At 50.7% G+C, this 14,953-nt stretch overlaps 2 protein-coding genes across 6 annotated transcripts in view; one reads left to right on the top strand and one right to left on the bottom strand.

Moving 5' to 3' along the window:
- Nucleotides 1-4,436, top strand: part of ZDHHC3 (zinc finger DHHC-type palmitoyltransferase 3) — a 76,684-nt gene extending 72,248 nt beyond the window's left edge. For all 5 annotated transcript variants that reach the window (XR_014822911.1, XR_014822910.1, XM_021071753.2 and 2 more), the window contains one exon: nt 1,533-4,436. Coding sequence is in view for 3 of the 5 variants with exons in the window: in XM_021071753.2 (XP_020927412.1) it covers nt 1,533-1,778 (246 nt within the window). In the remaining 2 variants the exon portion in view is untranslated. The remainder of the gene's footprint in view (nt 1-1,532) is intronic.
- Nucleotides 4,437-6,151: 1,715 nt separating this feature from the next.
- TMEM42 (transmembrane protein 42) overlaps nt 6,152-14,953 on the bottom strand; it is a 52,805-nt gene continuing 44,003 nt past the window's right edge. Inside the window, exons 7-10 of the transcript XR_014822914.1 lie at nt 11,966-14,693; nt 11,511-11,705; nt 11,203-11,409; nt 6,152-7,126 (exon numbers count right to left, since the gene is read on the bottom strand). The gene's annotated coding sequence lies outside the window, so the exon portion shown is untranslated. The remainder of the gene's footprint in view (nt 7,127-11,202; nt 11,410-11,510; nt 11,706-11,965; nt 14,694-14,953) is intronic.

Raw genomic sequence — 14,953 nt, 5'->3', positions numbered from 1 at the left:
CCTTCATGAACTTGATCCTTTTGTTGTTGTTGTGGCTGTGCATGTGGCACACAGAAGTTCCTGGGCCAGGGGTCAAACCCAAGCCACAGTAGTGACAACACTGAATCCTTAACCCACTGGGCCACCAGGGAACTCCATTCCTTTTTCCAATTGAGGTGAAATTCACATAACATAAAATGAATCATTTTAAAGTGCGGTTCAATGGCAATTAGTACATTCATAATGTTGTACAACCACTTCTTCTATCTGGTTCCAAAATAATTTAATCAGATTTTGACCCTTCTAAAATTCATACGCCAGGTATCCTGTAGAATATACTGCAATCTTCATTTGTCTGATGTTTTTTCATAATTAGATTGAGATGATGCACTAGGGCAGGAAAACCAGTGACATGATGTTCTGTTGTTCTCGAGCACCATATCTGAAGGCACTTGGTGTTGATATGTCTCATTCTTGGTGATGCTAACTGCGATTCTGCCAAGGTGATAGCTGCAGTGCTCTTACTGTAAAGTTATTGTTTTGCCCTCTGTAATTAGGATGTATCCTCTGAGGAGAGACTTCGAGATCAGGTTTTTCAACCCACTAGTTTTTAAAAATCCAAGAAACTTAAATCTCTGAGATTGCATGGGGGGAGAGTGCTGGAGAGGAACTGGCCCAGGTGTGTCCTCAGTTTCTCTTTCTGCACAACAGAAGGGATTAGCTGGTTAAGAAGGATCTTGTGTGGGAAAGAAGAGATAACCTAGAACTAGGTACTCAGAGATGGCAAGCATTGTCAGTGAGCAGTACCTGTGCCTGGCAAGCCCACAGCAGATTCCCTCGGCTTCCAGAAGAGATGGGGAAGCCAAGCCCCATTGGGGGCAGATCCTCTGTGGAGGGTGTTTGGCCTTTAACTTCTTTGGCTTCTCCCCCTACCCAATATCCTCTGCTGTGGCGGGGCGCAGCCGACACCCAGAGGCAGGTGAGTGGGCAGCTCGGGAGAGGCCGCAGGCTGTGTCTACTGCATGTGCAGGCCCCCCACAGCCCTGCCTCCCCACAGTGGCCTCTGACGCCCTCTGGCTGCCAGCTGCATGTTGTCGCCTGCTGTGCACACATCTGCTTCCTCACCTTACGTGTCGTGTCGTGCGTGTCCTGCACTCTCCCCTTCACCCTCCTTCCTGCTGACTGCTGTGCCTGCTGTGGGGGGAGTGGCCCAGCACACCTGGAAAGGGATCATCTCTCCAGATGATCTCAGAACAGGTGACCCAGGTCACTTCCGCAGAGGCCTGAGCTGTTACTCCTTGGGCCTTGGCCAGCTGGGAGTCTGGTCCCCACACAGCAGCTGGCCTTAGTGAGACCGGACACCCTTGCTCATGGAAGAAAAAGGGGGCTGTGGGCGGGAAACGTCAGCCCCGCTTGCTGTGCTGCTCCGTGCCCCTCCCTACCCTCTGAGAGGCTCCTGGCCCTGGGCCTTGATGCGCTGCCAGAACCTGGGGTGTGCCTGAGGGTGCACAGCCACCCCCCCACTGACCCTCTCTATCCCGTTGTTCCTCCAGGGCATTGAGCGCCTCCAGCGGAAGCACCAGCCACGGGAGCGCACAGGCAGCTGGGAGTCAGTCAAAGAGACCTTTGGTGGGGACTTTTCCCTGAACTGGTGCAACCCCTTCTCCGGACCATGTCATCCAAAGCCTCTCAGTGACAGGGACTGGGTGCGACAGGCGGACTCACTGTCAGACACCGAGAACACAGAAACAACAGAGGAGAGGAAGGATGAGGACTCCACTGAGGTGATAGATGAGTAACGCTGTGGCCTCGGGGCTTCTGGGCACACCCGCTCCCCTGCACCCTGCTCTCTCACCCCCTCGGCCTTGCCATCCTCTGACCTCTCCTTACTCTCCCCTTGCTGGGCCAGGTCGGGCGTAGGGGTGGACTCGGAGTGACAGGAGGACGAGAGACTTGCTCTGAGCTCATCTGGCCACAAGGGCTTGTTGGGAACCATCCTCAGAGGCTAGGCGCCCTTTGTAGCTCCCAGAGCCTCACCCAGCAAAGAAAGCTCTGAACAGGGCGGCCTGGGGGCAGAACACAGCTTGCCTCTGTCCTTTGTTGGGATGTCTGTCTTCTCAAGAGAAGGATGGGGCCCTGGATTCTGGGTTTTGAGAACTAAGGCTGAGGTTGTGATGGAAGGACAGGGCAGGACTGGGCGCGGGAGCCTGGGGTGGGACACCAGCAGCAGGGACAGGCCCGGAAAGGCTGCAGGGATCCCAGTCACTCCCCGGCAGGGGCTTCCCCTGCTGCCTGCCTAAACCTGGCAAAAGGTGTGGTGACCTCAGCTACCCTCAGGGTCAGGCTTGGTTTGAGAGCAGGCCCCACCACAAGGCTGTACACATGCATGCGTGTAGGACAGGCCTGGTTTGGAAACAAGCCTGAGTTAAGCAGAAGCACCCACCTAGCTCCTGTTCCCAACATACTAGTTTGGAGCTGTCCTGCCTTGTGGCTTCAGATCTGTCTGTTCCCAGTGGGGGACCTATTTAGAGCTTCTGGGACCCTGACCTCCACCCTGAGAGCTGAATGTAACTGTCCATCCTGGAGAGTCTAACCACCTACATGGGCACAAGTGACCATAAACCTGCCCCGAGTGTTTTAGGCCAGTTTTCCCAAGATGGTGCCCATGATGTCTCTAGTGGTGGCCGGGGCCTGCAGATTGAGTAGCAGGAAGCTCAGGTGTGGAAAACACAAACCCAACACTACCTGGCTGAGCTGGGACCCTGGTCACCCCGTTTGAAGCCTAAGGTGTCCATGGTCATTACTGAAGGCGTGAGTAGGGCTTCTTGGGCTTGGAGATCCCATTCAAGTAATTGCTAAAGCAGCATCTTCCACACAAAGTCCCACAGAGGTTTGTGCCCCTTTTGGGGTAAGAATGGCCTCCCCACTCCCGTTCCCTGGCATGAGCAGCCTTCTCTAGCCCATTGCCCCAGAATCAACCAACACTGACAATGGTGGAGGGAAGAGGTGCAGAAGCAGGGGTCTCTGGTTCAGGGCCCCTCTCCCAGCTCCATGCACAAGATCATGAGTCCTAGTCCAAGGGGGCCTGTTTCCCCAGTTAAACAGGAAGGAAGGGAGTTCCCATTGTGGCACAGCAGAAATGAAACCAACTAGGAACCATGAGGTTGCGGGTTCGATCCCTGGCCTCGCTCAGTGGGTTAAGGATCCAGCGTTGCTGTGAGTTCTGGCTTGGGTCTGGCGTTGGTTACTGTGGCTATGGTGTAGGCTGGTGGCTGTAACCCTGATTTGATTCCTAGCCTGGGAACCTCCATGTGCCCTGGGTACAGCCCTGGGAAAAAAAAAAAAAAAAAAAACAACCCAGGGAGGAAGGTCAGCATTTGGAGGGGTTAGCCAGGACTCTTAGGTCACTGTGGTGACTGTGGAAAAGAGGGGAGAGCCAGGCAGTGGCCTGGTTATCAGGATCCGTGGGCATTCTGTAATGGGTGGTGATTCTGTTGGAGCCTGCTCTCTATACCCAGTGATCTCCCAGCTCTCCAGGGTTCATTGCTGAGGAGCCACCTCCGTCCTGATCCCAGCTCTCTGTTGATGTACAAGAGGGGTGACAGCAGGACTCCAGCATCGACACAGTAACTGGAAAGGCATGGGGCTGTAGGCCCGGCCCCTATTTCTGGGTCCATACCAGCTTTATTATTAATGACAGTGTAAGGGGCCCTGGGTGGCTCCAAAGCCTGACAACTCACCACCTGGGCAGGCATGGCCATGGAGGCCTGCTCGTTGTCGTCCTCTCCCAGAAGGCAGCCTGGGGTGCAGGTATGGTGGACTGTCCACCAGAGAGACCACACCAGGGAGGAAAGCAGTGCCAATCCCTGAAGCCCCAGAGGCGGCCACGGTTAGAATAAGGGAAGAGGGTTCACGGGTCTCTGTTCGTGGTCAGCTTCAATCCCTGCTGAGCCCAAGCCTGAGGTCTAAGGTGTGTGCTAAGCCACAGGGCCCTTGAGAAATGTCCTTGCATGATGGGTTTGAAACTGGTCTTCCTCCAGCCAGCTTGGCCTGAGAGCAGAGGTACCCACCAGCCCCAAAGGCAGTTCTGTTTTCACATTGGTGTGTGGGAAGGTATGTTACCTGAACAGAGTCAGACCCAGCACCTCCCCGCTGCTAGCTGAGCCCATCTCCCTCTGCCCCAGACCTCCGTCATGCCTGATCATGTCCTGGGAGGGCTGGACCCAGCCCTGGCCAGGCTGTGTGGGAATAACCTGCCCAGTGCTACACTCTGTGTCCCCACACCAGTGACCAAGTGGCCTTCTCTCTGCAGCGGTTGTTGACAGCATAATATTCTGCTTAGCCCCAAACAGACAGCGTTGCAACTGATACCAGAATGAGACAAGGACTAGTAGGAGGGAGGCTGGGCGCAAGCCTCTACCTCTTTGAATAAATCGCGCTCTGCTCCACCTTGGTCACCAAAGTCTCCTGTCTTCATCTGGGGCTCCCAGTCCAGACCCCAGGCAGTGTCCTGCTTCTCAGTTCACCTCCAGGACACCTCTCAGCCTCTTTCTCATTTCCAGCACGTGTCACACAGCATGGAGTTACCGGCTACACCCTTGTCTCCAGATCACCTCCTGGAGGAAGAGGACTCACCTTTCCTGCGGTGAGCATTGATTGAGCACCTTCTGTGGACATTTGGAACAAGAATGCCCAGCATTGAAGGTCTTTAACCTTAGAGCCCACGCCCCCATCTCTAAATATTATGCAAATTACACATGAGCCTGCGGCATGCAGAAGATCCTGGACCAGGGGCTGAACTTATGCCATAGCAGTGATAACACCTGATCCTTAAACTGCTGAGCCACCAGGGAACTCAGGGAGAGGCAGGCATCCTGAACAGGGTTGGAATAAAGCAGCCCAACCCCTGGGCAAGAGAGCCCCTTGACCTTGGAAATTCGGAGGATCAGACTGGCTCCCCAAGTGCCCATATGACCCCAGCATAAGACACTAAGAAGCTCGTTCACAGAAGGAAAAAATAGTGACCCAAGGGACCACCACATAATCATCTTGAAGCCATCAGAGTTCAGTTAAAAGCATATTGATCATTTGAGCAAGTCCTGGAGGGCAGTGCAAGCACCAATAGCCTCAGTTAACTGAGAAGGGTTTGCCGTTGGCACAAAGAGGTGCTTCTTTCTAGGATGATAGCTGGCCCGGGGCCCCCTGCATGAGATAAAGGGCTGGTGCCGGCTGGGGTGGCCCTCCCCAGGCCTGCCCCGGCTTCTGAGAAGGTGAAAGCAGCTCCCCCAGGCTGGGCCATCTTTCCTAGGGCCACCAACCTGTGACTGGGGGTTTGTCTGCAGGCCAGAGGTCTCTGCTTCCAGGCCAGCCCTAGGGACACCAGCACATTGAGATGAGGTGGTGGACAAGGCACAGGGCTTCAGGGGGAAGCACCTCTTGGATGTCTTTGTTACCCCAGAGGTCAGCAGGGGGCACCGTGTTCAACACCCTTCCCCCTTCAGGCCGGCCTGCACCCTGAGGCAGGGGCCCACAGGGTTGCAAAGGCCGCTTTATCCTGGGGCTGGGAGAGTGGATGGAAGGTACAGAAAGAGGGATTTTCCCTCCTCAGCCATGAGAGGGAGGAATGGAAGCAACGGGCTTAGCAAATTCACAGACCTGTCTAGGGTGACATCCGAGGTGGTCCCCAAGGGAAGGGCTTCCTGCCAAGGGAAGCTGGTATCCCAGGGGCACAGGCTAGCTGTCCTCACTGCACAAGGGCCAGGTGTGCCCAGCAGGGGCCTGGGATGGGCCCACTGGGCGTGAGGGGGAGAGATGCTTTCTGATCACTCCCACTGCTGCCTGGACGAAGGGTAAGAGTGAACGTCTGGCTGGGACCAAGGTGAGGAGGCTCAGGGACTAGATGGAGGGAGCAGGCCCCTCACCAGCAGATGTGGGTCTATTCACCATCTTCCCCCTACCCCTACCCCTACTCCTCGGCATAGGCCCCCTTGAAGGTTGATGATTTAACTTACCATCTCATCAAATAGGAGGGACCACTGGTCACCTGCCGCCACCAAGGGGCTGGGGCTTGCACATGGAAGACTGGAAATTCCTGCTACACTGCAGGTGCCCCGAAGGCTCACCAGCACAGGGGAAGCATAGGGATGGTGGAGTTAGGTTTAAGGTGCCACAGTTTGAAGTTGCCTGAATCTTTTTTGAAAGTCAAAGGCAAAGAGATAGTGCCTGGCTCTGAGTCCTACTCCTGGTTTAGTGGGCAGGCCTAGGCACAGGCTGTGTGTGTGCCAAGGTCTGAGGGAAAGGGGCCCCCCTCAGGGAGGCAGGAGGGCTGGGACGGGGAGTCCTGGGATTTCAGAGAGGAGGGAATGTACTCCCAACAGGCCAGCCCTGTGCTGGGGGAAGGCTCCATTTGGCAAGTGCTTCCAGGGCTGCCTGAAAGAGGTGGTACCTTCTCAGGGCCAAACGGGTGGCAGCTCTGGGCTTCTGATAGCCTGTGGCTCCAGGGAGGGACTCTGTGGCTGTGGACTACTTTGGTTCTGATTGCAGATAGTGGTAGCCCTGCCCTTTAAGGCTATGACTCAAGGCGGGGGTGGGGCAGGGGGTTCTGTGGCCCAGGCTGTCAATGAGGCCTTCCTGTGATTGCACATCACCTGACTTGGTGGGTCCTGCTGCCTAGGGTTAGTGTTGGCCTTTGAACTCTATCACTCAGCTGGCTCTTGAATCCCCCCTCCTATGAACAATCAAATCTAATCATCTGAAATCTAAAGAGTAATAAAATCTATCTGAAAGCTAATCCCAAAGCAGGAAATGCTGGAGAGCTCAGCCAAGACTCCGTGCCAGTCAGAACTCCTGCCTTTTCCACAGCATCAGGCAGGGGTTAGTTGGCCATGAGAACTGTCTTCTCAGTGAGTACCTGTTCACCTGATTAGAACTAAACTTGATAAATTTCTTGGGTCCAACTTTTGTTGGGATGCATTTTATGTGGAATCTGAGGGTCTCACCTGGCTTCACTGTCCTGGAAAATTCAAAGACACACAGACACACAGTCAGCCGAGTTGCTGTAGGAGAGGGGAGGCCCAGCCTTAGCTCAGCTTCTTTGAAAGGTCCTGGCCATTTCTGGGCACTGTACAGTGGGTGTCCATGCTGGGTGCTGTGAGAAGGCACACAGGGAGCTTTCAACAAATTGACGATTAGGCCCCAGGCTGGAGAGGCAGCTGGTCAGTGCTGGAACATGCCACCAGGGTAGGGGACTGCCAGTAACATCTCAGCTGTTGGCAACACTGTTTATAAACTGACAAGCTGGAATTCCCTTTGTGGCACCTTGCAAACAAATCTGACTAGGAACCATGAGGTTGCAAGTTCGATCCCTGGCCTTGCTCAGTGGGTTAAGGATCCGGCATTGCCGTGAGCTGTGGTGTAAGTCACAGATGTGGCTCAGATCCTGCATCGCTGTGACTGTGGTGTAGGCCAGCAGCTGTAGCTCCGATTAGACCCCAAGCCTGGGAACCTCCACATGCTGCCAATAGAGGCCTCAAAAGACAAAAGACAAAAAAAAAAAAAAAAAACACCCTGACAAGCCAAAGATAAGTTCAGCCTCTGACTTGTTGTCTTACAACTTGAATCAGTAGAAGACCACACACACAAAGTTATTCTAAAAGCTCAGAAGATCCACAAGTTTGGGGCCCAAGTTCCTACACAGTCCCCATTAGCCAAGGTGAGCAGCATTGCCCACTCCTGTTCACCGCAGGTCCCCAGTCCTGTTCATCTACAACACCCCACTGTCCCCATTGTTTATACCAACTGATCCAGCTAATTTGCACCTGTGCTCCCTGGTCTATAGACTTCCTCCTCACCCACCATCACTGTGGGGGACGACAACATGGCCTCTGGATCCAGACACACCTGGGTCCCCTTAGGGAGTCAGGCTATTCTGTTTTCCTCCTATTGTTCAGTCCATTTGACTCTCACTGCTGTCCTGGGCACTAAACAGGTAACATGATCATCCCCATTTTACAAGTGGGGAAACTGAGGCACAGAGGCGCTAAGGCTTATAGAAGGTCGGTCCCCTGGCCAATTAGAATAAACTGGCCCTGGGATGGCACTTACCAAATCCGGGACCCCAGCCTTGGTGCTTTGGATGACTCTGACCTCTCTGGGCCTCAATTTTCTCAGATGTAAAGCAAGGTGGCCGAACCCGCTGGGTCCCAAGGCCTCTTCCTGCTCTAGCATTTCACAAACCCTCCTGGGAACTCCGCCTGGGTTTACAGATGTTCTTGTTCCATGGGCCCGAGCAACAGTTGTCTCTTCTAAGAAATGCAAGAGGAAAATTTGTTTTATGATGAATCACAGGAAAGCAAGCATCCAGCCTCTCACTGTTAAAATGTGGTCTGGGGGCCTGTTAGAAACAGACTCTGAGCCTCCCCCCCTCTTACCCCCACCCCGCTGAATCAGAATACACATTTTAACAGTATTTCCCTCCTGCCCTGTTAATGTGTCTACACCTTAAGGTCTTGGGAAAATAGTCTACTGGTTTTTCCTTGGAATTGTCAGTCACCCTGTAAGAAACAGACCATCAGAAATTTTCCTGCAGAAAAATCATTAGAGTTTCCTCAAGTCCTTTGCTGGACTATCAGCATAACAAAATCAATAGTTTGCATATAACTGTAATAGTCCAGAAGAAATTACAAAATAGAATGCAAAATATTCCGTTCACAAAAACAACAAAACCTGTACAAACATCTATCCAACTAAGAATGTATAACAAAGAAGAGCTGAATAAATGGAACAATATCCCATATATATAGATGGGAAGACCCAGCAGTCATTTTGCATGATTATTCCCCAAATAAGTTGGTAAATTCAAGCAGTGACAGTCTCAATCCCAACAGTTTTTTGTTTTGTTTTGTTTTGTTTTTCTTTTAATGGCTACACCCATGACATATGGAGGTTCCCAGGCTAGGGGTTGAGTCAGAGTTGTAGCATCACTGGATCTGAACCTCGTCTGCAACCTACACTGCAGCTCACGGCAACACCAGATCCTTAACCCACTGATCGAGGCCAGGGATGGAACCCATGTCCCCATGGATACTAGTCAGGTTCGTTGCCACTGAGCCACGATGGGAACTCCCATTCCCAACAGTTTTTAAAATTTTGATGGATAAGTAAAACATGGGGGAAGAGGGCATTTGCCTACTATATATCGAATGTACTCTAGAGCCACAGTAATTTAGATGGCAGGACATTGCATTAGGAAAAGATAAATGAGCAAATTAGAGTCCAGAGACCCAGACGTATATGGGGATATAATAAAAGTACTATTTCAAAACACTACTGTCAATTTTAAAAATATGCACAACCTAAAAGTTGAGAGTTAAGTTTTATTTGGGGCACAATGAGGACTGTAGCCTGGGAAGCAGCATTTCAGGGAGCCCCAAAAAGGTGGGGGGAATGTCAGTTTATATGTGATTTGGGGGAAGGGGAGGAACATGCAACCAAGCACACGTTTTACAGAATGTTGCCGTTAGTCTTGTGAAGCTCATTACTCGTCACAAGGAGCAGAGGGCACCATGAAGGATTTTAGTGCTTTTCTAGATACGAGGAGGTGCCAGAATTGGGCTCATAAAATCTTCTCCCGGAAGTATCTAATTATCTGGAGACCTGTTCTGCCAGTTTTCCTAGCGCACAGAGTGCCTCAGCCCTGAGCTCCACCCTGAGCGCCTTTCAGGGGGTGTTAAGGGGCAGCAGCTGCAGTGGCTCATGATCCAACTCATGTAGAGGCAGGTGGCAAATGCCAGTCTCCAGTTCACACTAGGAAATGATTATTGGATAAAGTTGGAACTCTGGGGGTTCCCATTGTGGCTCAGTGGTAATGAGCCCAATTAGTATCCTTGAGGATGAGGGTTCAATCCCTGGCCTCGCTCAGTGGGTTAAGGATCCGGTGTTGCCATGAGCTTCGGTGTAGGTCACAGATATGGCTCAGATCTGGCGTTGCTGTAGCTGTGGTGTAGGCCAGCAGCTACAGCTCAGATTCGACCCCTAGCCTGGGAACTTACATATGCTGCAGGTGCGGCCCTGAAAAAACAAAAAAAAAAAAAATGTTGAACTCTGCATCACTTAACACCCCCTAAAATTAAATCCTAGATATCTGATAGTATAAATAAAGCCATAAAAATTTTAAATATAGGAATTCTATATTCTTGGGGTGACGTGAAACCCAGGATCCTTAAAGGACAGAATGAACATATATGGCTACATTAAAATTGGAGGGTTCAGGAGTTCCCATTGTGGCTCAGAGGGTTAAGAACCCAACATAGTGTCCATAAGCATGCAGGGTCAATCTCTGACCCTGCTCAGTGGGTTAAGGATCTGGCATTGCTGCAGGCTTCAGCATAGGTCACAGATGTGGCTTGGATCCAATGTTGCTGTGGCTGTGGCACAGGCCTCAGCTGAAGCTCCAATTTGACCCCTAGCCCAGGAACTTCAATGTGCTGTATATGCAACTGTTAAAAAAAAAAAAAAAAGTTGAAAAGTTCTAATGGTCAAAAGCATTTAGACGTTAAAAAGAAAAACTGGGAGTTCCCATTCTGGTGCAGTGGAAACTAATCAGACTAGGAACCATGAGGTTGCGGGTTCGATCCCTGGCCTCGATCAGTGGATCTGGCGTTGCCGTGAGCTGTGATGTAGGTCGCAGACACAGCTCAGATCCCAAGTTGCTGTGGCTGTGGTGTAGGCCAGCAACAACAGGTCCGAATAGACCCCTAGCCTGGGAACCTCCATATGCCGCAGGTGCAGCCCTAAAAAAAACAGAAAAGAAAAAAAAGGAAAACTGTAATAAACGATTTGCAACAATAACTGTATATAAAGACTACACACTAATAGAAAAAAAAATAATGACTCAGAAAAATAGGCAAAGGATATAAACAGGCAATTCACAGGAGACAGTCAATTAACATAAGAAAAATATTCAGCCTCACAAATAATCAGAGATTCAAATGATGAGATTATTCAACCACTGTCTTGGCAAAAATCAAAAAAGGTCTGTTGGAGCATAAATCAATGCAATCTTTTCCCAAAGCAATTTGGCACCTGCCACATGTACCTATATTTGGACCCTATAACCCCCTACTAGGAATTCACATCTCAGAAATACTTGCACATATGAACAAAGATCTATGTCCTGGAGACTTTGTTCTGCCCTGTTTGTAAGAACAACTTAAGCAGACTCACCACTGGTCAACTGTCTGCAGCAGGGAGATGGCCAGGCTTTCCACAGAGAAGTTGGTGTCCGTCAAAGGGATGTGCAGGGCATTCTTGAAGTTGCTAGTGCCGATGAGTGGCCAATTCTGCGTGTGCGTGTGTGTGCGCGCGGCGCGAGTGTGTCTCTGAAAGCTGGAGGGGAGAATCTGTTCCATGCCTCCCTCTTAGTTTCTGGTCCTGCCAGTAATCATATATACATATAACCTGACATGCTAAGCTTTGTCAGATTCTTTGCTAAGGAACTCAAGACATCACCCCCAGCTGGCCTCTAGCCTGACCTGCATTCCGGAACACGGGAAGAGCATCTATGGGAATCCTCCTTCACGAAGTCCTTTGTCTCAAGGGCTTTTCTGGGGAAGCCTCCTGGAGCCCATCTGTGCTGCTAGAGGGGGCATCTCAAAAGCACAGGCTGCAGCTGGGGCTGGGTGCTGCAGGAAGGTCCTTGGTTTGGTGAAGAGGGATCCTGAGTGGGGCTGCAAAGAGGCCAGGATGTAGGTCCATTATTTAATTTTCTATGTTAAAAATTCAGTTGACCAAAAAAAAGAAAATTGCTCGATTTATCACTTCTCCAGAAATACTAATTTGGGAAAGCAAGGTGCCATTTTTCTTAGGAATACAATTGACCTGAAGAATAAGCCAACCAGCGCGGGCCCCCAGGGGTCTTAGGGCCCCTCCCCACCCCTGCCCAGGCCAAGCTCCAGGCAGGAGGCCTTTCTGTCTGTAGGTAGCTCACCTCTTCAGCGAGCCCAGGGTACTGAAAAGTCACCAACTCCTGAGAGGCAGGTGTTTCCTTTGACTCGACAATTTCTGCAATTATGAAAGTTTTGCTAATTGGTTTATCAAACATAGTCAGGTGCCCATGAGAGGTGTTGGAGGCCAAAGACAAGGTCTCTTTGGATGCTGCCAAAGAGCTAGAGAAGGGGTGTGGTCACTTAATGTAGCCCCCCAACGCAAATTGCCTTAATCAAGCACAAAATTAGGTTAAATCTGGGTGGATGGAACTGGGTTACTTTTGGGCAAGACTCTTCTGTCTAGAAAACAAAGAAGTTGGACTCAAGATGGAATAATAAATTGGCTGAGTTCTCCCTCCTGAGTCCATGGAGACATCACCAGCTATTGGTAGGCCTTCCTGCCCATCCTCAACTGCCTGGGTTCCCATGACCCAATGATTAGAGCGGGCATTTGAGGGAGAATCTTTGCCATCATAAAAGACTTCTAATAATACTTCCAGCACACCTAATTTCTGACTGTGGTAGACCTCAGGTCCTGGACCAGTAGTCTCTTTGGGCCCATGTTTTCTCTGTGCCTGGATTCCTTATAACTACCAAAGGGTAGGTATTTAATAAATATTTGTGTTTATTCACAAAGGTTTGTTGGTATATGGAAATAGTCCACAGAGAAGAGGGGCACCTCAGGTAGCGGGGACTCTGATCCCCCTTGGGGCCCAAGGCTTCTTCTCACCCCTACTGCCCACACCTTCACTTTCCATCTGCATGATCTTTATGCAGGACGCCCAAACTGATGGTGTTTTTGTTTGGTTGGTTGGTTGGTTTTTGTTTTGCCTGTTTGCATCTGCACTTCAGTGGAGCCGGAGATGTGACAGTCTCTGGGACAGGTGTCTTTCCTGGGGAGTGACGGTGAACTTCATAGGGTTTCCCAGCAGCACAGGATTTGCCTGGACCACATCTGAAGGCGGCCCTCCATCGGGGTAGTTTGTACCCTCTCTCCTAACTGAGGAGAATGAAGCCGTGGCTCGTGACCTCCCTCTCCCCAGGGGAGCCTAGCGACACAAAAAGCAAGTTCCTTAGTGCTCCCCAAGGGCCAAATGTCCAACTCACCCCAGAGGTAGAAACAGCCTGCCCCACTTCCAGGACTCCTGGGACATCCCCGGAGCCCAAGGGCTGTGAATTCACACAGAGGGGTATTCAAATCACCATTCCTGAACAATAACACATTCTGACATCAGTGGGAATGGCAGAATAAAGCCCACTGGAAGGAGTTCTGGTCATGGCTCAACAGAAATTAATCTGACTAGCATCCCTGAGGACACAGGTTTGATCCCTGGCCTTGCTCAGTGGGTTAAAGATCCAGCATTGCCATGAACTGTGGTGTAGGTTGCAGACTCGGCTCAAATCTGATATTGCTGTGGCTGAGGTGTAGGCCGGTGGCTACAGCTGTGATTTGACCCCTTACCTAGGAACCTCCATATGTCATGGGTGTGGCCCTAAAAAGACAAAAAACAAAACAACAACAACAACAAAAACACTGAAAATTCACTCCTCCATAACATCCATGAGATCACTGGCAAAAATGATCAAAATCAACTTTCTCATGACACTTTAAATTACCCCAGGGCTTGCAACTATCAAGGAGCAATTATTCTCTGTGAGAACAGAGTGTTTAATGGTATTTTTACTTGCCAGTTCCCACCCCTTTTTCCCCTGCCCCACAGCAACCTAGCAATCCACCAGCACCACAATCACAATGAAAACCAGCAGCCTGACTGCCACTGAAGGGAGCAGAATGGGGCTGGATCTTTTCAAAAACCCACCACCAGAGAAATGTCATTCTGGCAGTCCCTGGAAACCACACCTGTGGGGCTTATTCAGGTCAAATAAAACCTGACTCAGAGCTCACTCCTTATAACCAGCCTTTACCCAATGGCATTTGTTTAAAAAAAATAGTAATAATAATAATAAAAAGCAGCTGTGTAACATGGAAGTTGCCTGAGACAACAGTACCAATACTGACCAAAGAACTTAAAAGGAGAAGCTGAATTATATCCATAGGGGTTTCCTAGGAATCTGGAAAGCCATGTGCATATGTAGCGCTGTCTTTCTGGAAAGACCTAGAAAGCTGTAAGCTCTCACCTCTGACTGACCCTGAGGCCCTGCACAGATGGAAGGGAAGGCTAAGGCAGGGCAGAAAACTGTCTGCCAGAGTGCTGAGTGTGTACCCCAACTTTACACAGAGCCTGGTGGCAAAGGCTGAGCCTTACTTGTCCAAGACGTTTATGGAAATTCCTGTCCAATCATTAGCTGACCACTAAGCACACCGAGCAGAGCGTTCAGTGGCCACGTACAACAAGGAATATAAATCTCTGTGAGGAATGTTACTCAACAGCAAAGAGAAACATAAACAACAAACGGGGAGGGGGGGACCTAGACAGTAGAGCCTGCAGAAGAGAAAGCAGAGACAGGAAAGCACAGTAGAAGCCTCAGCAAGGAAGCCATTTCAGGGAGGAGAGAGCAGCACCGCCAGGGGATCAAATCGGTAAAGGAGCTGGAGGCCGAATCTGCAGGGTCTGGAAGGCCAGACTGAGGAACTGCTATTTCATCGTAGCAGGTGAGATAACACAGAAACCTCGAGGAGGAGTTCCCTGGTGGCACAATGGGTTAAGGATCCAGCATTGTCACTGATGGAGCTCAGGTCACTGCTGCAGTGCAGGTTTGATCACTAGCCTGGGATCAAAAAGAAAATCTCAATGAGGACTCTTTTTTACCGGCATGGCCTGCTTGCCTCTCCCCGGACCTAAAAGTCCTACTTTAAAAAAGACAACAAGGAGTTCCTGCTGTGGTACAGCAGAAACTAATCCAACTAGTATCCGTGAGGATGTGGGTTCTACCCCTGGCCTCGCTCAGTGAGTCAAGAATCTGGTGTTGGTGTGACCTGTGGTGTAGTCCACAGGCGCAGTTCTGACCTGGTGTTGCTATCACTATGG

This window comes from Sus scrofa, chromosome 13, assembly GCF_054392235.1.
Source record: "Sus scrofa isolate SSC_HxYL_T2T_F1_AM1 chromosome 13, Sscrofa_HxYL_maternal_Yorkshire_Landrace_v2.0, whole genome shotgun sequence".
In the NCBI taxonomy this organism is placed as follows: domain Eukaryota; kingdom Metazoa; phylum Chordata; class Mammalia; order Artiodactyla; family Suidae; genus Sus; species Sus scrofa.
Note: the sequence above shows the minus strand (reverse complement) of the source record. Positions and strands in the feature narration are given on the sequence as shown.